The sequence below is a fragment of the Phacochoerus africanus genome, chromosome 5, assembly GCF_016906955.1.
Source record: "Phacochoerus africanus isolate WHEZ1 chromosome 5, ROS_Pafr_v1, whole genome shotgun sequence".
Taxonomy (NCBI): domain Eukaryota; kingdom Metazoa; phylum Chordata; class Mammalia; order Artiodactyla; family Suidae; genus Phacochoerus; species Phacochoerus africanus.
The window spans coordinates 6,051,641-6,069,837 of record NC_062548.1 but is presented as its reverse complement, the minus strand read 5'-3'; the positions used below and the strand labels follow the sequence as shown (position 1 = coordinate 6,069,837).

Genomic DNA, 18,197 nt, shown 5'->3' with positions numbered 1-18,197 from the left:
ATATATCACTCTAGAGTATCACTACCCTTCCATCCTTAGTTTTAAGAGAATAAGCTTTTCTGAATTCTCCAAATTAGTAAGATTTCACCTTGGTATGAATCTCTGCCTGGAGTGGCACTGGAGTTCTTGCTGAAGGATTTTACACACTCACAAAATCCACAGGTTTTCATTCCTAGATGTGATGCAACTTCCTGATGAAAACCTCCTCTCCTGCTACCCATACAGTTTCTCCTTGCTGTGAATCCTGTGGTGTCTGATGAGGTTTGCCTTCTGGGAGAAGGTTTTCCCACAGTCAGAGCATTCATAGGGCTTCTTGCCCATGTGGGTCCTCTTGTGGATGATGAGGCAGGAGTTCTGGGAGAAAGTCTTCCCACATTCACTGCACTTGTAGGGCTTCTCTCCTGTGTGCGTCCTCTGATGCAGGATGAGGTGTGACTTCTGGAAGAAGGATTTCCCACATTCACTGCAGCCATAGGGCTTCTCTCCCGTGTGGATCCTGTAATGGATGATGAGGCATGACTTGCGGGAGAAAGACTTCCCGCACTCTTCGCAGCTGTAGGGTTTCTCTCCTGTGTGGGACCTGTGGTGCTCAATGAGCCGGGACTTGTGCGAGAAGATTTTCTCACAGTCCGAACACTTAAAAGGCTTCTCTCCAGCAAGAACTGCCTCAGAGGCGGAGATGTTTGTCTCCTGGGACAGCTTCTGGTCACAGTTGCTGTTTTCACCAGGCTTCTCTTCCGGGTGACTGCCGGGACATTGGCTGAGGTCCTCCTCCTCTTCCTTGTCTTCAGAGGGTTTCTCGTCTCCGTGGACTCTCTGATGGGTAATGAGCTCAGATTGGTGGCAAAAGCCTTTCCCACATGTGGTACATTTGTGGAGTTTCTCATGACTGTCGGTTCCCTGATCGGCCTGAAGGGTTTGGTCACGGCTTGAAGCTTTTCTACACTGGTTACATTCACGGGGCTGGGCTCCAGGATGTGGGGTTTCCAGCTTAGAATAGAGAAACAAGTTTCCCTGTGCATCATATTCAAATCTCCTTCTTGCAAGGTACGCACTAGGAGCTATGTCTGCATGACCAGGCAAGGCTGTGCCACAGGACTCACACTTAGGGACCTCTTGTCTTGGAGGAGCCGCATTTGTGTTCGGACAGGGTTCTTTCCCAACTGTATCATGTTCCCTGTGTCCTTTGAGGGTCAGTTTTTTCTTGCCTAGGAAAGCAGCTCGTTTTTTTCAGTTTGGGTCGGGGTTCCACTTGTCTACCTGCTGGGGAATCAACTTGCAAAATTTCTAGAGAAAAAAAGAAATAAATGATGACACACACTTGTTAATCTTTATGGGATTGTATCTTCGAACTCAGCTATGTCAGAAATGTCTGGAAGGGAGATTAACCTTGTGATTTCAAACCTGACTGCCTAGATGAAATCATCATAATCCTATTATAAACACTTCCTGCTCCCTAGGCTCCTGAAAAGAAAAGAATGAGATACCAGAAACAGGGATAAAACTCTGATGGTGAATACAGGTAAGCTCTGCTATCAACAAGTCTGGTGCATCAAATTGGGAAGAAGGTGAAAACACACCAGTAAACGTGAGTAAGAGAAAAACCTGGAGGACAGTGGACTCAAGGCACTGATGTGCTGATGAACCAAGTTACAAAGAGCAAAGGAAACGCTGATCTGCGGCATTTTACCAATCTCCAAGGTGAAAACATTACCCCACCTTGGCCAGTTTCAAGCTACCAAGGTGACATCACTGCAGAGCTGGAAGATTCCTCCACAACTGGCTACCACAGGGCGGTACTGGCATCCCTCAATAAGGGAAGATGTAATAAGGAGGTCCCATCAAGAGAAAAGGATGTTTAGGAGTTACGAATGAAGACTAAAGAAAGACTGTGGAGTTTCCAGAGGACTCTAGGGAGAAGGGTGTTGAAGAACTATGAGCAAATGACTCAGGTTAAACAAAGGGTGAGTGCCCCTCACTTTATCCCCAGGTTGCACACAGACCCTTTGCTGATCTGCACTTCCTGTCTCCTTCCCACCTTCACTCCCCCTCTGTTCTGTGAACCAAATTAATTTTCTCATCGAGCCTTTTGCTGTTAGAGGGATTATCCTAGAGTCAGAGGTCTGTTCTGCAGTGGTTTATTCTCACACGGGTCTACACGATCTTCATGGTGTCCAGCATACAGACGCAAAGAGTAGGATCCTTGCCCCAGGAAGACTCCCCTCTGTGTTCTGATTGCTCAGATGACCATTTTCTTTCATCATGGTTCCCTGATACCAGAGCTGGCCAACGGCCAAAGCCTACATGTCCCCTTCCCAGACGTGGCTGCAGGCCAGCCCCTCCCTTAAAGCCATACTACCATTCCCATGGGGGTGTACTTTGAGAATCTTAAATGCTGGATTCTTCATCTTATGCTTAGGTCTTTATTTGCTTTTATCTTCATTTACATCTTAAGCCACAAAAATCCTGTGGTTTCACTCCTGACCCTCATACCCAATGCCACCACGGAACTCAACAGAAACACGGTTTAGTGATGTTTCTGTTCCTTGAGCCCCACTGCTGAACTCCTAAGACAAAAAAATCAATGCCAGTAATTTTTGGCCTAAGACAAAAAAACCAAGACCAGTAATCTTGCCCAGCAGGATCTTCTGGGCTTGAACCCAGCCAAGGAGCATTTTTACAACTCCTCCAGGGATTCTAGGGTACACCCCTGATTACTAACAACTGCCCTGAACAAATGCTTGATAAGGGATCCTTGTCTGAGAAGGTAGAGAGAGTTGGTTGATGTACGCTCTGCGTGCCCCACGGAAATAGGGATGAACAAAGCAAAGGTTCAGCTCCCTGGGAGATTGTACAGAGATGGGGGAAGATGAGCCTGTAAGAGAAAAGGGGGACCTATTACATGGTTTTGAAAGAAGAGGAATTTAAAGTCACCTAAAAGATAGAAGATATGTTTTTGAGGCATTTCACAGTAAAAGAAGGAAGAAAAGGTAACTTAAACATAAAAAAATGCACAGAATAACAGTTATTTTGAGATAGGGCACGTCTACCAATCCTTGAAAGCATGAGAAAGCCTGTTTCAGATCCCCTTGTGGTGAAATAGGTTAAGGACCTGGCATTGTCACCACAGTGGCTCAGGTTGTGGGTGTAACCAAAAAGGAATGCCTGTTTCATAGCCATGGGGACAAGCGTAGGCCGGAAGACTCTAGAGAAAGATTGAGAAAGCAGAGTCTTAGAAGGGGGCGGCAGAGTAAAAGGAAAGGGTAAATTTTAAAAGAATACGTCTTTCCCTAAAATCCAGGGTAGGAGTGATCAGGCAGTGATGGGTGCAGACACCAGGAATCACTGGGGCATCTCAAGGTCTTGGGCCAAAGAGTCACAGCTCTTTGCAAAGATCAAAGGCTTTTCTTTTTTCTTTCTTTTAGGGCCCCACTGCAGTGTCTGTGACCTACACCGCTGCAGCTTGCAGCTTGCAGCAGTGCTGGATCCTCAACCCACTGAGCGAGGCCAGGGATTGAACCCGCATCCCCACAGACACTGGTCCTGTTCCTAACCCGCTCAGCCACAACAGGAACTGCTATCCAAGGCTTTTAACAACAGTTGGGTGAATCAAAAAAGCACCCAAGGCTCTGCTTTGTGACCTCCTGGAACCTTACGTCCCTGCCCCCTGCAGGCTGGTCCTCTCACCTGGGGCGCTCCATCTGCGGATCTCTTCCTCCTTCATCCATGGTTCCTGCCCCTGCTCCAACCTGGAGATCACAGCTGGCTTGGTGACTTGACAGCCTGTTCACAAGAAATAGTCACGGGATTTAGACTGAGCCAGCTGGGCCCCCCAAGGATGGATCGGCCCGTACAGCAAACATTTACAGCTCAGCCAAACAAAGGCTGTTTCACTCGGGAGGAAAATTCTGAAATAACACAAATGAGATGAGGAGAAGACGTGTTGATGACTGAAACCCCAGGCCCAACATTTTTAGTACTTAAGGGGTTTACATAACTGAGCAAAGAAAGGGGCTCAGACCTAAGTGGGGGGGAGACAGGAAGACTTCCTCACCCACGGAGACCAGGTGGCTGTAGTTCTCCAGCATCACCTCCCGGTACAGGGTCTTCTGTGCAGAGTCCAGCTGCTGCCATTCCTTACGGGTGAAGCCCACAGCCACGTCTCTGAAGGACAGTGAGCCCTGGAACAGCACAGTCCTGATTAATCTGGAGTGCCTGGCACAGAGTATTGTGGCAAAGGTGTAGAGGAGATGGATCTTACCACCTTTGGAGGTCAGGTTTCCCCGTGTTAAGTTATATAGGAAGCTTAGCATGCCCCTAACTTTGTACTACATTTTGTGGGAGAGAAAAAAAAAAAAGATGATTAGAAAATATCTCAATTCTGGATCTCCATCCATCCACCCATCCATCCATTCATTAGTGAGCAAGGATCTATGGAAGACCAGATATGCCACTGGCATCGGGCATGGTGCTTGGGGCTGAAGTGCCACGTTGCTCCTGTTCTCAGGCGCCGTCATCTGGGGGAGTGAGATGAACGTACAAGACTCAGGTATGGGAACGTGAGACTGAAGGCCGTGATGGAAGGGACACTTGAGTACAGAATGGACACGAAGACGACAGCAGTCACATTCAGTGTCCTGATGTCAAGTTACGCGTCCCCGGAGGTTGGGTCGGAGCAGAATCATGCTGAGTGTGTTCTGATAGTGGAAGGCTGTCTCTGTCAAGAGGCATGGCATGAGCACAGGCAAGGAGTCACAGGGACATCTGGTAGGAAGGGCACATAGTTGGGAATGACAGGATCGCGTGTAAGGGGTGTGGGTGAGAGGGGAAGGGAAAGCGGAGAGGTGGGGGGAGAGAGAAGGAAAGAGGGAGGGAGAATGGGAGAGGGAGTGGGGTAGAAATCAGATCTCGGGACAAACGAAGGTGGTTGTTTTTTTTTTCCTCCTACAGGCAACACAGACGCCATCACGGGATTTGGGGAGGGGGCTACGAAAGACTCTCTGTAGAACATCACTTGTATCAAGGCGATGGGACTCACTGGGAGGGAGACACTAAAGTTGAGGTGCGTTGTAATCGCCCACACAAGATACGGGGGAAACGAAGGGGTGACAAGAGAAAAGCAAAGCAAGGAGTCCACATCTTGAGAATGGGGCTTGGCTCCCCTCTCCCTTGGCCCTCCTCTTCTTCTCTCTGCACGCCCTGAGGACCGAAATCACAATTTTCATTTATACAGAGTACTGTTAACATGTATGTAATGTTAGTGTGAACACCCTTGTAAACACTGGTTTAGAAGTTAAAGGCAAACGGTTCAACAGTGCTTAAAATCACAGCTGTGTTCACGGAAACAGTGCGAAAGGAAGTACAATCTGTCATAAGTAACGAAGGGGGGAGGGAGTAAAGTGTAGTTTCTGTGTGTGACTGAATTTAAGTGGCGGTCAGGTTAACGTAGGGGGTTGGATTCAATGCAGGCCTCATGGTAACCACAACCTAAATCTATGGTAGATGTGCAAGAATTTAAAAATTATCAAAAATATATCACTACCAGAGTTCCCGTCGTGGCGCAGTGGAAACGAATCCCACTAGGAACCATGAGGTTGTGGGTTCGATCCCTGGCCCTGCTCAGTGGGTTAAAGATCTAGCGTTGCTGTGGTGTAGGTCACAGACACTGCTCGGGTCTGGCGTTGCTGTGGTGTGGGTCGGCAGCCACAGCTCCAATTAGACCCCTTGCCTGGGAATCTCCCTACGCCGTGGGTGTGGCCCTACAAAGACAAAAGACAAAAAAAAAAATCATATATATATATATTTAGTGATATATATATATATATATCACTACCAAAAAATCTTCAAACCACAGCAAAGATAACAATAGAGGAAAAGACAAATGAGAGAACTACAAAACAGAAAGCAATTAACAAAATACCAACAGTAAGTCCTTACCCATCAATAATTACCTTAAATATAGATGAACTAAACTCCCCAAGTTGAAACCTATACTCTGGCTAAATGGATAAAAAAGTAGGACCCAACTATTTGCTGTCTGCAAGAGACTCACTTTATTTTTTAATTTTTTTTTTTTTTGTCTTTTTAGGGCCACCCCCGCAGCATATGGAAGTTCCCAGGCGAGGGGTCAGATCAGAGCTGCAGCTGCCAGCCTACACCCCCAGCCACAGTACTCAGGATCCAAGCCTCATCTATAACCTACACCACAGTTCACAGCAACGCCGGATCCTTAACCCATGGAGTGAGGCCAGGGATCGATCCTGTGTCCTCATGGATGCTAGTTGGGTTCGTTACCCCTGAGCCATGATGGGAACTCCAAGAGACTCACTTTATATTTAAGGGCTCATACTGAATGAAAGTGAAGGGATAGAGAAAGCTATCCCATGCATGCAAATGTTAATCAAAAGAGAGCTGGTCTGGCTCTACTTTTATCAGATAAAATATACTTTAAGTCAAAAAATGTCACAAGATGGAGTTCCTGCTGTGGCACAATGGGAATCAGTGGTATCTTGGGAGTGCTGGGATGCAGGTTTGAACCCAGACCCAGCACAGTGGGTTAAGAATCCAGCATTGCTGCAACTGTGGCTTAGGTTCCAACTACTGCTCGGATCTGATCCCTGGCCTGGGAACTCCACGTGCCTCAGGTAGCCAAAAAAAGAAAATGTTACAAGAGACAAAGTCATTATATAATTATAAAAGGATCCATTCAACAGGAAGATATAACAATTATATATCACCCACCATCGAAGCACCTAAGTATATAGCAAACACAAATCAGAAGAGAGAAACAGCAGTACAATGGTAGCAGCAGATTTAAATGCTCCAGATTCAATAATGGATCATCCAAAGAGAAAACCAGTAAGAGCAGAGGTGAACAACACTACTAACCAAATAGCCCTGAAAGATATATACAGAACATCCCCCCCAACAGCAGCATATTACTCATTCTTAAGAGCACACAGAATGTTCTCCAGAATAGATCGTATTTCAGGTCACGAAAACAAATTTTAAGAAACCTAAGAGGACAAATTATTCACAAAGCTAGAAATCAATAATAGCAATGAATTTGGGGAAGTTTTTAAATACATGAAAATTAAACAACCACACTCTGAAATACCACTGGGTCAAAGAAATAAAAGAGGAAATGAGAAAATATCTCAAGATAAATGAAAATGAAAACACAATAAACCAAAACTTATATGAGATGCAGCAAAAGCTGTACAAAGGGGCGAGAGTATAGCAATAAAACACCTATATTAAAAAAAAGCTATCAAATAAACAATATAACTTTGCACCTTTTGAAAAAGAACAAACTTGTAGCATAGTGAACTAAAGATCTGGCATTGGCACTGCAGTGGCTTGGGACGCTGCTGTGTCATGGGTTCAACCCCTAGCCCAGAAACTTGCACATGCTGTGGACTTGGCCAAAAAAAAAAAAAAAACAAGCTAAGCCCAAATTAGCATGTTTTTTGAAAAATGTAAAATTGATAAGCCCTTAGCTAGACTAAGGGGAAAGGAGAAGAATGGACTATATAAAATCAGAAAGGAAAGAGGAAACATTACAGCTTATGCCACAGACATGAAAAAGATCGTAACAACTACTATGAAAATGATACACTGGAGTTCCTGCTGTGGCACGGTGGGTTAGGAATCCAACTGCAATGGCTCAAGTCACAGGTGAGAATTGGATTTGATCCCTAGCCCAGGAACTTCCACATGCCGCAGGTGTGACCATTAAAAAAAAAAAAAAAACGTACAATTATACATCAACGTGGAGTTCCCGTCGTGGCGCAGTGGTTAACGAATCCAACTAGGAACAATGAGGATGCAGGGTCGATCTCTGGCCTCGCTCAGTGAGTTAAGGATCTGGCGCTGCCGTGAGCTGTGGTGTGGGTCGCAGACGCGGCTCAGAACTCGAGTTGCTGTGGCTCTGGTGTAGGCTGGTGGCTGCAGCTCTGATTAGACCCCTAGCCTGGGAACCTCCATGTTCCACGGGAGCAGCTCAAGAAAAGACAAAAAAAAAATTATACATCAACAAGTTGGATAACCTAGAAGAAATGGATACATTTCTTAAAAAAAAAAAAAAAAAACCTACTGATGCCAAATCAAGAAGAAAGAGGACTTCCCGTGTGACTTGCAGCATAACTACTCGCATTGCTTCTACAGTGGCTGTAGCTCAACCCCTAGCTCTGGAACTTTCATGTGCCGCAGGTGCAGCCACTTTTTTTTTTTTTTTTAAAGGAAAGAAAAAATAGGAAAATAAAAGGAAATGGGAGACCTAAACAGATTAGTAACAAAGCGAATGAAGAAATAATCATAAAACTGTCGACAAAGAAAAGCCCAGGACCTCCAAAAACTGAATGAAGAACTAATACCAATCCTTCTTAAATCCTTCCAAAAAACGGAAGAGGGAACACTTCCAAATTCATTCTATGAGGCCGGCATCACCCTGATCCAAAACCAAAGACACCACAAGAAATCTCAGGCCAATATCCTAATAAATATAGATGCGGAAATCCTCAACAGAATACTAACACATCAAATTTAACAGCACATTAAAAGAATCATACACCACAACCAAGTAGGACTTATCCCCAGGAAGCAAGGATGGTTTAACATACGAAAATCAGTGTTCTCTACCACATTAACAGAATGAAGGATAAAAGTCACATAATCATCTCAACAGATGCATAAAAGCCTCTGACAAAATTCAACACCTTTTATGATAAAAACTCTCAACAAATTAACTATAGAAGGAACTTAATACAGTAAAGTTCACTTATGAAGAGCCCACAGCTAACATCCTACTCAATGGTGAAAAGCTGAAAGCTTTCCCTCCAAGTTCTGGAACAGGGCAAGGGTAACCAATCTTGCCTCTCCTTTTCAACACAGTACTGGAAGTCCAGCCAGAGCAATTAAACAAGAAAGAAAAGGCATCCACATTAGAAAAGAGGAAATAAATGTATCTTGGTTTGCAGATGTTATCCTATCAAGTGCAGGATCTCAGATCTGTGTTCCCATTTCACTGCAGCATCATTCACAGTGACCAGCAGATAGAAGCCACCTACGTGTCCATCCGTGGGTGACTGGATAAAGAAAAGGTGGTGTACAATGGAAGATTATTCAGTCCCAGCCACCATTTCTGACAACATAAATAGACCTGGAGGACATTAAGCTATGGGGGAAACAAGCCAACAAAGAAGGCTAAGTCCTGCATGATCTCACTTTTAAGAGGAATCGAAACATCCAACTTGGAGTCCCTGTTGTGGCTCAGCAGTAACAAACCCGACCAGTATCCATGAAGATGTGGGATCCATCCCTGGCCTTGCTTAGTGGGTTGAGCATCTGGCGTTGCCATGAGCTGCAGACGTGGCTCACACCTGGCATTACTGTGGCTGTGACATAGGCTGGCAGCTGCAGCTCCAGTTCAACCCCTAACCTGGGAACTTCCGTATGCCGCACCTGTAGTTCTAAAAAAAAGATGAAAAATAAATTTAAAACATAGTCAAATTCATAGAACTAGAGTAGCATGGTAGTTCCCAGGGGCTGGGAGGATGGGGAAATGGGGACGTGGTGGTCCAGGGAGTCCCAGTTTCAGTTATGGAAGATGAATAAATTCTGGAGACTACTGTGCAGCATGGTACCTATATTTCACACTATAGGACTGTGTACCTAAAAATTTGCTTAGAGTAGATTTACGTTAAATGCTCCTGCCACAGAAGAAAAGTTATAAAGAGGAAGGAAATTTTTGGAAGCAATGGGTAAGTTTATGGCCTTGACTGTGCCAAGTCTCAAGGGTGTACACTTTTCTGTAAATTCATCCAGTTGTGTACATTAAATATGTACATATTTGTATGTCAGTCATACCTCCAAGTGGCTTTAAAATTTTTTCTAGTAGTCACTTTTTTTAGACAGTAAAAAAAAAAAAATGAATTTTAATCTCTTTAACCTAAGCTATACAAAATATCAAACATGTCTTTTTAAAAATCACTGGTATATTTTTCATTCTTTATCATACACATCTTCAAAACCTGGTATTTTCCACTTAAAGGCTCGAACCCACAACTGCAGCTGTGACCTGAGCCACGGCAATGACAACACTGGATCCTTAACCCACTGCACCACCAAGGGAACTCTCAGACACTGTAGTTTCGACTTCACTTGGTGAAATGTAGTCCTATTAAAGTTGTGACACCAAAAAAATACTTTACTGTTTTAAAATTTAAATAGAGTTTCTGCTGTGGCGCAACAGGCTCTGTAATGTCTCTGCAGTGCCAGGGTGCAGGTCCGATCCCTGGCCTTGGTACAATGGGTTAAAGGATCCTGTGTTGCCGCAGGTTCGGCGTAGGTTGCCACTGCGGCTCAGATCCGATCTCTGGCCCTGGAACTCCACATGCTACAGGGTGGCTAAAAAAAAGGCAGAAGTAAATAAAATTTACATGTCATTTAAAAATTCAGATCCACGGTCACACTGACCCCACTTCAGACACTCGGTATCTACCTGCGGCTAATGGCTACCACAATGGACCATGCAAGTCTAGACTGCACACCTGCTACTGGGCTCCTCTCAGGAGGATTTGCTCTTGGTAGCTAAAACCGTCCAGTTCTCTGACCATCTGTCTGTCTACATTCCGATCCCAGATCCGCCACCTAAGGGATGTTAGTATCTGTAGCCTCAGTTTGTCCATCTGTAAAATGGGGGGAGGGGTTAGTGAGAATACCCCTCTCTCAGGTTCATTCATGAAATGATGTATGAAAAACACAGAGACCGGCACATTAAGTGCTCCACAGAGAGTGTTAGACGTTTTATTGTCAGTATCATTATCGCACGTAGCCCTGACAGGATGTTCCCAGTAAGACTTGGTTTCCCACAAAACAAGGGCGTCCCCCCAAAGACACCAAATGAAACCTCCAGCTTCACACGTGACAGCCTCATGTCACGGTCAGGTCTCTCTGCTGAGGCTGCGGAGTCACCACCCTGTTTTCAACCTCTCATGCTTGTTCTGTCCCCAGACATTAGTTGTACCAAATATCCAGACAGTCCTAGCTTCATGAAGCAGAAACTCCAAGACAGTCTCTTCAGGAGTTCCCATCGTGGCTCAGCGGTTAATGAACCTGATTAGCATCCATGAGGACTGGGGTTCATCCCTGGCCTCACTCAGTGGGTTAAGGATCCGGTGTTGCTGTGAGCTGTGGTGTAGGTTGCTGACGCTGCTCAGATCCCGAGTTGCTGTGGTGTAGGCTAGTGGCTACAGCTCCGATTCGACCTCTAGCCTTGGAACCTCCATATGCCACAGATACAGCCCTAAAAAGACCAAAAAAAACAAAAAAAAAAAAAACAAAAAAAAAACAAAACCACCCCAGGTCCCTAAACCTCAAACTAACTCAACATTGTAAATCAACTACACTTCAATTAAAATAAACAGGCCTGTAGAAAGAGCATCCTGCAGCAAAACTTGCCGGAGGGGGAGTCCCTGAGCTAGAAATTGCGAGCCTGTGAAGGCTCATCTTCCTGGAGTGGGCAGCAGTTGTGTTTACCCACCAGGCCTCATCTTCCTCGGAGACGGATATCCTCCTTGCCCCCTACCCCAAGCACGATGTGCTCCTGGGAGCTCCCGCTGCAGACCCAACCCCTCTGCCCTCAGCCCTTGAGCTGAGCTGGACCAACGGCAGTCTTTCCCAAGGATCTTTCCTACAGGAGGAGACCTGGCCCCATTCTATGGCAAAACTTGTAAACACGCGACGTAGGCGCTCAGAGCCGGCCCTTTTCCAGCCACGTGGAGGAAGCTGGTATGAGAAAAGGAATCACGGAAACAGAGACCAGGGAACAAGAGAGACTCCTGGGTTCCTGGAAGTCACCCTCCCCGTCCCAGCGGCACGCCCGCTCTTCCCACAGTTCGGGGTGCTGCCTAGATGCGGTCTTCATCCTAAACTAGCTCTCGCTGGGTCGGGGGGCTTTTCTGAGTTCCAGGATCCCGCGCAGAGCACTGCATGCTCCTGCATCCCGGGAGGCGGGGGTAAAGAGGGAGGCCCTCGAGGAACAGAGGCATTTGAGAATGACCAGCGGACAGGAAACAACGATGCCATGTCGAAAGCATGATGACCAGTGAGAAAGGACCAGTGGAGGCCAAGGCAGAGGGCTGAGGTCTAAGGCGAGGAGCGAGGAGGCAGGGGAGCTTGGACCGTCCTCCCTTCCGCCCCTGCCAAAGCGTGAGGCTTTGAGTTGAAGCTCCATCGGTGTCAAAAATTATGAACAAGTTTGAAAAGCACACCATTCATTCGTTCCTCTAGATAATGCGGTGTTTTTTTTATCTAGGTCAGCGTGAGCCGTAACAAAGTTGTTTATGGAGACGCGAGTATTCTGATTCCCCAAACAACTGTAATCACACATCTTTGCACTGGTACAATACCCAGTGTCCACTGGGGGAAAAAAAAAAGTCACAGGAGATTGATTTGCTGTTGCATTTATTTGAATGTTGTTATTATCAAGGAAAGGCCACACTCACCTGCCTTCTCTGTCTCACGTATGAAGACCTCTCACAGAAACGTCTAAATACCTGAACAAGCTGTATTTCCCCTGAGAAGGCGCTGCGCTTGTCCCAGACAACGCAGGTCAGGTATGGGATGGCATCTGTCTTTTTAAAGTGCCAGACAGGTCAGACATAAATTCCAAGGGCAGGTGTTAACACCAGCAGCCTCTGTGGGGCACCGACCCTGCCCTTCCCATGGCCTTAATCGTCCCGTTTTCACTGATCCCGATTTTGTGTGCATCGTGTCTTATGGGATGAATGCCTAGAAGCATCCTGACATCCATGGTGAAACAAAAAAAGTGCAGTTTAAAGAAAGGCCACACTCACCTGGCACATGGTCCTTCCTTGCTGGTCTGGGAGAAGCAGACACCTGTGGAGGCAGAGATGGGGGCAGGGGGAGGAGAGGACGTGAGAGCCCGCGCTTGCCTCCAGCCTCAGAATCAACCGCTGTTAACACCCCAGGCACAGGGTGGCGGGGGCTCCTCCCAAGAACCCCGTTTATCAGAGCAAAGCCCTCACCTTGGAAAGTGATGGGGACCCAACCTTGAGGCTTGAATTATTTTCCTACTTAGTGCATATCCATCTCGGCATCTCTGTCATCAGCGTGCAACTTACTACCCTTCCCACCCCTACCCAGAAGTGTCATAGCAATTTTCTTCCGAAGATACAGCCACGAGTTTGGGCAAAGATTTAGCGGCCAAGATATTTATTTCTGTCTGAAAAAACCAGAAATCACTAAAAATATCCAACTATAGAGGGCGGGTTAAATGATTATGCCACAACCAAAGGGCAACATTATGTAGCTAACAAAAAATAAGTCCATAAAAGACCATGTATGGATAGTATACTGGCAGTTGAGAAAGATGGTTGCACACCACTGGATCCAACACACACGCGTGCACACACACACATGCGCGCGCACACAGAGTAACTTCTGAAATGATGGGAGACAAAACACACGTAGTGAGCTTTGCATAGTTGGATAATGACCATTTTTAGTTTTTCCCTTTGTATTCAGATGAATTCTCTAAGCTTTTCTAGGATAGACGGGCATGTCATATGTGATCATGTCTTTAAAAATTTTTTTTTTTTGTCTTTTTGCCATTTCTTGGGCTGCTTCCGCAGCATATGGAGGTTCCCAGACCAGGGATCGAATCGGAGCTGTGGCCGCCGGCCTACACCAGAGCCACAGCAACGCGGGACCCGAGCCGCGTCTGCGACCTACACCACAGCTCACGGCAACACCGGATTCTTAACCCACGGAGCGAGGCCAGGGACCGAACCCACAACCTCATGGTTTCTAGTCGGATTCGTTAACCACTGAGCCACGACGGGAACTCCATTTAAAATTAAAAAAATATATATATATCTGTAGCCTACTAATCTTCTAACCCAAAGCTTCTCTCACCAGTCTTGCCCCTGGTGTTGAGAAATTCATAGGAAAAGAGACACGTGCGTTCTAGAAGGCAGAGTCCATTCAACGGCACTTGGCCAAGGCCAGTGGCGGTTAATTAACCTGGGGCACTCAGGTCTGTAGATCCCGTTTCGTTTTGTTTGGTCTTTGTCTCGCAGCTGCCCTCTGCCAACGGGAATTTTACGACCGACTCCCCTGGCTAAACGGTGCAGCATCCCGGTCTGGCTCTGCCACTTACCAAATATGGGACAAGATCTGCTGACTTCTCCTGAGCCCTCCTCCTGCTCTCCTCATTCTCCCAGGGACCAGGAACACGAAGGTTCGGGAGCAATTTTACTGTGGCTGGAAGCATCAAGTGGACCCCACACCTATCTCTCTCCTGAATAGACACGAGGTTGGTCCTAGGTCTGTTCCTACTCAGGACAGAGACACACTGGAGTTTGATCCAAGAATTTTGCAGCGACACTCAAACTCTAGAATTACAGAAACTCCATAAAGAAATCTGAGGGGTTTGGTTTTTTTTTTTTTTTAATTGGAGGCTACCTAAGTGCTTAAAAAATAAGAGATCGGTTAATAAAATTATGATACAATTAAAGCATGCCAAGCTATGAATCAACTTAAAATACTATAGAATAAATATTTGATATGGAATGATCTTCCAACAATACCGGCAAGTGAAAAAAGCGGGGTACGGAGCATATGATTCACAGATGGATAACAAGAGAATGGATGGGATTTTCCCACGTGCCTTGAAATTTTTAGCTCAAATCCCACACCCCAAATTCTCAGGCGCTTCCAGGCACACCCTAACAGATTCCTTCCTGCGGGGGAGGGAAATTACTGCAGGAGAGAGTACCGTGGCCCTTGCCTCTGGTCCTAGTTGGCGGTCACTCCCCTCCCAAACCAAGAGGGGGGCAGCTCAAAGAAAAGTGTTTAGGGACACTGGAGGGAGCCTCAAAACAGGGACATCGACATCCGAGGCTGGGTATGTGTCCAGCTGCAGAAACTCCCCATAACTTGCCACAGGGGAGCGCTTTTGAATGTTGAGGGCAGATGGGAACCCAGAGATAGGAGCCAACTTTACGGCTGAAGAATTTGGACGTCAGAGGCTGGCTAAGGCTTCCGTGGCAGCTGGGTGAGGAGAGGGAGCAGAAAAGGGAGCCACCTCATTGCCTGTGTTTGTTGGAACAAGGATGCTAGAGTCCTGGCGGACCCAAGGGGTTGGCGGGAAAGCCATATTACAAGGATGCTGATCAAGCAGGCTCCTGCAGGGTGGAGAAAACGGGGGGGCCTGAAGGGCAGGCGGGACCCCAGAGCCCAGAGCTGGGGGGTCAGCACAGAGGTCAGCCAGAGAGCTCCTGTAGTGTCAGGGGCTGGGAACCCCCACAAAGTTGTCCTCCTACATAGTGGGCGCTAGGCGGGTGAGAGCCACAAACAGCACCAAGCAGGGGGAAATTTCTATTTTTCCCTCCTCATTACCCTGACCCTGGAGGAGAAAGGGGATATCCAATGAGAAGAAGGACAGCAGATCACATGCCCTCCCTACCGGGTGGGGGCGTCGGGAGGGTGGCCCCTGTATCTGTGGCTCCTCAGGGAGGAGGGAGAAGCTGGGAAGCGGGCATGAGAGCAACAGACGGTGGGCAAGTGAGGGGGACTCTTCTTATTACAACCTGAGGGACTGAACAGCTGTGGGGTCCCCGAGCTCTCATCCTGGAGGGGAAGCGCTAGGGGTTGAATTGTGTTCCCCAAAAAGTCAAGTCAGAGTTTTAGCTCCCTGAACCTCAGAACGTGACCTTACTTAGAAACAGGGTTTTTGCAGAGGATCAAGCTCAGATGAGGTCACCGGGGTGGACCCTCATCCACTATGACTGTGCCCTCGTGGAAAGGGGACATCTGGACACGGAGACACAGCGACAGGGAGAAGGTCCTGGGGAGAGGAAGGCAGAGGCCGGGGTGATGCAGCAGAAACCAAGCGCTGCCGGCAAAGCTCCAGAGCTCGCAGCGAGGCCAGGGACAGGTCCTCCCTCCCGGCCACTGAAGGAGCAAAGCCTGCCGACACCCCGGTCTCAGACTTCCCGCCTCCCCAGCGGTGTGAGCTTCCGCCTCTGTTGGGTAAACCGCTCAGTGTGTGGTGCTGGGTGACGGCGGCCCCGGGAAGGCTGAGCCAGCCGCGCGGATCAGAACCTCTGCCCTGGGACCCGCTACTCCGTGTCCTGCTTCACCGTCATGGAATGGGTTTTTATTGACATGTAAAGAAAAACTCCTATAGAAAACACGCAAAATGTTAACAACGTTACCTTTGCACGGTAGGCTTTGTTTTTACATGTGCTAATTTCTTAAACAATAAACGTGCTCATTGTTTCATACTTAAATAGTTCAGAAAAATATACATATATCATCTTACTGGGTTCTCTCTCCATGACCTCCTATCAAGATCCTGCCCCTGGAGGAGAGGAAATCCGGGAGAAGCTCGGAGGGGGTGGAGGTGGGGAGGGGCGGGGCTTAGCGGTGAGGGCCCCGCCCCGCCTCCTCCGGACGGGAGCCCTGGGGGGTAGTGCTGGCTCGGCGCGCGCGAGCTGGGTGGCTCTGAGCACCTCTCTCACGCCCATTTTCTTTCGTCTTTAACGGAGAAGGAAAAACGAGATACTCTTAGGTTAAGAACGCAACTTCTGGGCCTTGACTCAACTACGGGGGGTGGGGGGTTACATGTCGCTGCAAGTCACACGTGGAGGGGACGGTGGGGTGGGACCGGCTCCAGCTCTAGCGAGACGCACGCCTAGAATGAGCCAGCGCTCGCTTACGAGTGGAGAGAAGTCGGTGGCTGGGGTCGCCCTCTGAGAGCCATGGGGGGCCCTTCCCTCCTCGTGTATGCCTCTCACACCCTAAAAGCAGGAGACGCCCTCTCCTCCTGCAACACCTTCCCCTAAACCAACTCCTACACGATCCCGAAGCGATGACAGCAGCCCAGTTCTGTCAGCAGGGCCCGGACTGTTTTAGGGGCACTTTGGGGCGGGAGGGGGGGGGCATATTGTGAGGCTTCAACTTCAACCTTAAGCTACCGAGAGGTGTTGGAGAGGGAGCCCTCCTTCCAGGGGGATTCCTGCTCCCCAGGTCACCTTCTGAAGGAGGATGACTCTACTGTGGGATGCCTGGGATCCGAGGACCGGGGCCAATGCCGATCGCCAAAGCGCTGCTCTCCTGCGGGGAACTTACCGGCAGCTGGAGGCTCAGCTCCGGCCTCGAGACTCTTTGGGGGTAGAAACAAGCTTGAATATGCAGATAGGACCGAGCCGCCTGAGCTACGGTCCGATTCTAAGCCTTTGCAAAGACACTAAGAAAACCTGAAAATAAATAGACGACATGGTGAGATTCACGTGAAAACAGCAGCAGGGCACTTTACCTCTGAGGGAAATGGAGGCGGGGGGGGGGGGGGGGCGGGTCAGGACCAGCCGGAACCCAAGAAGGAGCCCACGTCCATCAAAGATGGACGTGCATGTAAAAGGATGCTGAGAGAAGGCCTTAGCCCACAGCGGGCAGAGAGGCAGGGCCCTCGGCCTAAACCGTCAGAAACCCACCTCCTCTGACCCCCAAACTCTCCCCCATAGCCCCAGAGAAGAGGCTGGCCTTCCGGCGCCTGGCTTTAGCCTTAGAAACCCCAGCAGAGGGCCCAGCCATCCATCCCACGGGGATGTTTGACCCCAGAAGCACGATGCTTTCAATCACTAAATTCACAATTTGTTAGACAGAGCTAGAAGGGAGAAGGGGGCCTGGAGACCACAGGGACACTCCCTGGGTAGCCAAGACCTAAAGGAGGCGAGTGGCTGCCAATGCTGGAAGCCCCATGCTTCCAGAAATTTCTCTCCTGAGGAACAAAAGCCCTATGTTGCTGGAAGAAACGCAGCAAAACCCTGCTGCTCCCAGAGCACATGTGAGACCTACGGCTTGTGGCAGGAAAAAGGGAAAAAAACCTCTTTCACCACAGGAGAGGGACAGACACAGGTCCTGGCCTTGTTACAGGCTTCAAGTTCCCTTCAAGGAGATGAAACCCCAGAGCCTCTGGCCATGTCTCCTTGTAACACCCCTTCCCCCACCTTGACCGGTCTGGGCTGCTCACGCTCTTCTAGAGAAGGAAGGTCCCCCATTCCTCTCCAGGCCACCATATAACCTGTTCCCCATGCAAATAAGGTATCCTGCCCCAGACCAAACAGAAGATCAAATTGGGTCTCCACTGGCGTCATACTCTGGGGTATGAA

The 18,197-nt window shown here is 48.1% G+C and overlaps 2 protein-coding genes across 8 annotated transcripts; both read right to left on the bottom strand.

The window, feature by feature from the left end:
• Positions 1 to 213: 213 nt before the first annotated feature.
• Positions 214 to 1,136, bottom strand: LOC125126917 (gastrula zinc finger protein XlCGF49.1-like). The gene is made up of 2 exons (XM_047779254.1): positions 1,104 to 1,136; positions 214 to 990 (listed from the first exon to the last, which is right to left on the bottom strand). Exons 1-2 carry the CDS (start codon positions 1,134 to 1,136, stop codon positions 214 to 216), a joined length of 810 nt encoding a protein of 269 aa, XP_047635210.1.
• LOC125127020 (KRAB domain-containing protein 4-like) lies at positions 1,019 to 17,362 on the bottom strand. Of its 7 annotated transcripts, XM_047779484.1 has the most exons (7): positions 17,158 to 17,362; positions 16,349 to 16,563; positions 14,183 to 14,357; positions 12,858 to 12,900; positions 4,055 to 4,328; positions 3,688 to 3,783; positions 1,019 to 1,287 (listed from the first exon to the last, which is right to left on the bottom strand). In XM_047779484.1, exons 3-7 carry the CDS (start codon positions 14,236 to 14,238, stop codon positions 1,169 to 1,171), a joined length of 588 nt encoding a protein of 195 aa, XP_047635440.1. In that variant the 5' UTR covers positions 14,239 to 14,357; positions 16,349 to 16,563; positions 17,158 to 17,362; the 3' UTR covers positions 1,019 to 1,168. The 7 variants fall into 7 exon arrangements, with proteins under 7 accessions (XP_047635440.1, XP_047635441.1, XP_047635439.1 ...); XM_047779485.1 differs by lacking the exon at positions 16,349 to 16,563 and having other exon boundaries at positions 17,158 to 17,206; XM_047779483.1 differs by lacking the exon at positions 17,158 to 17,362 and having other exon boundaries at positions 16,349 to 16,963.
• Between the last annotated feature and the right edge of the window lie 835 nt (positions 17,363 to 18,197).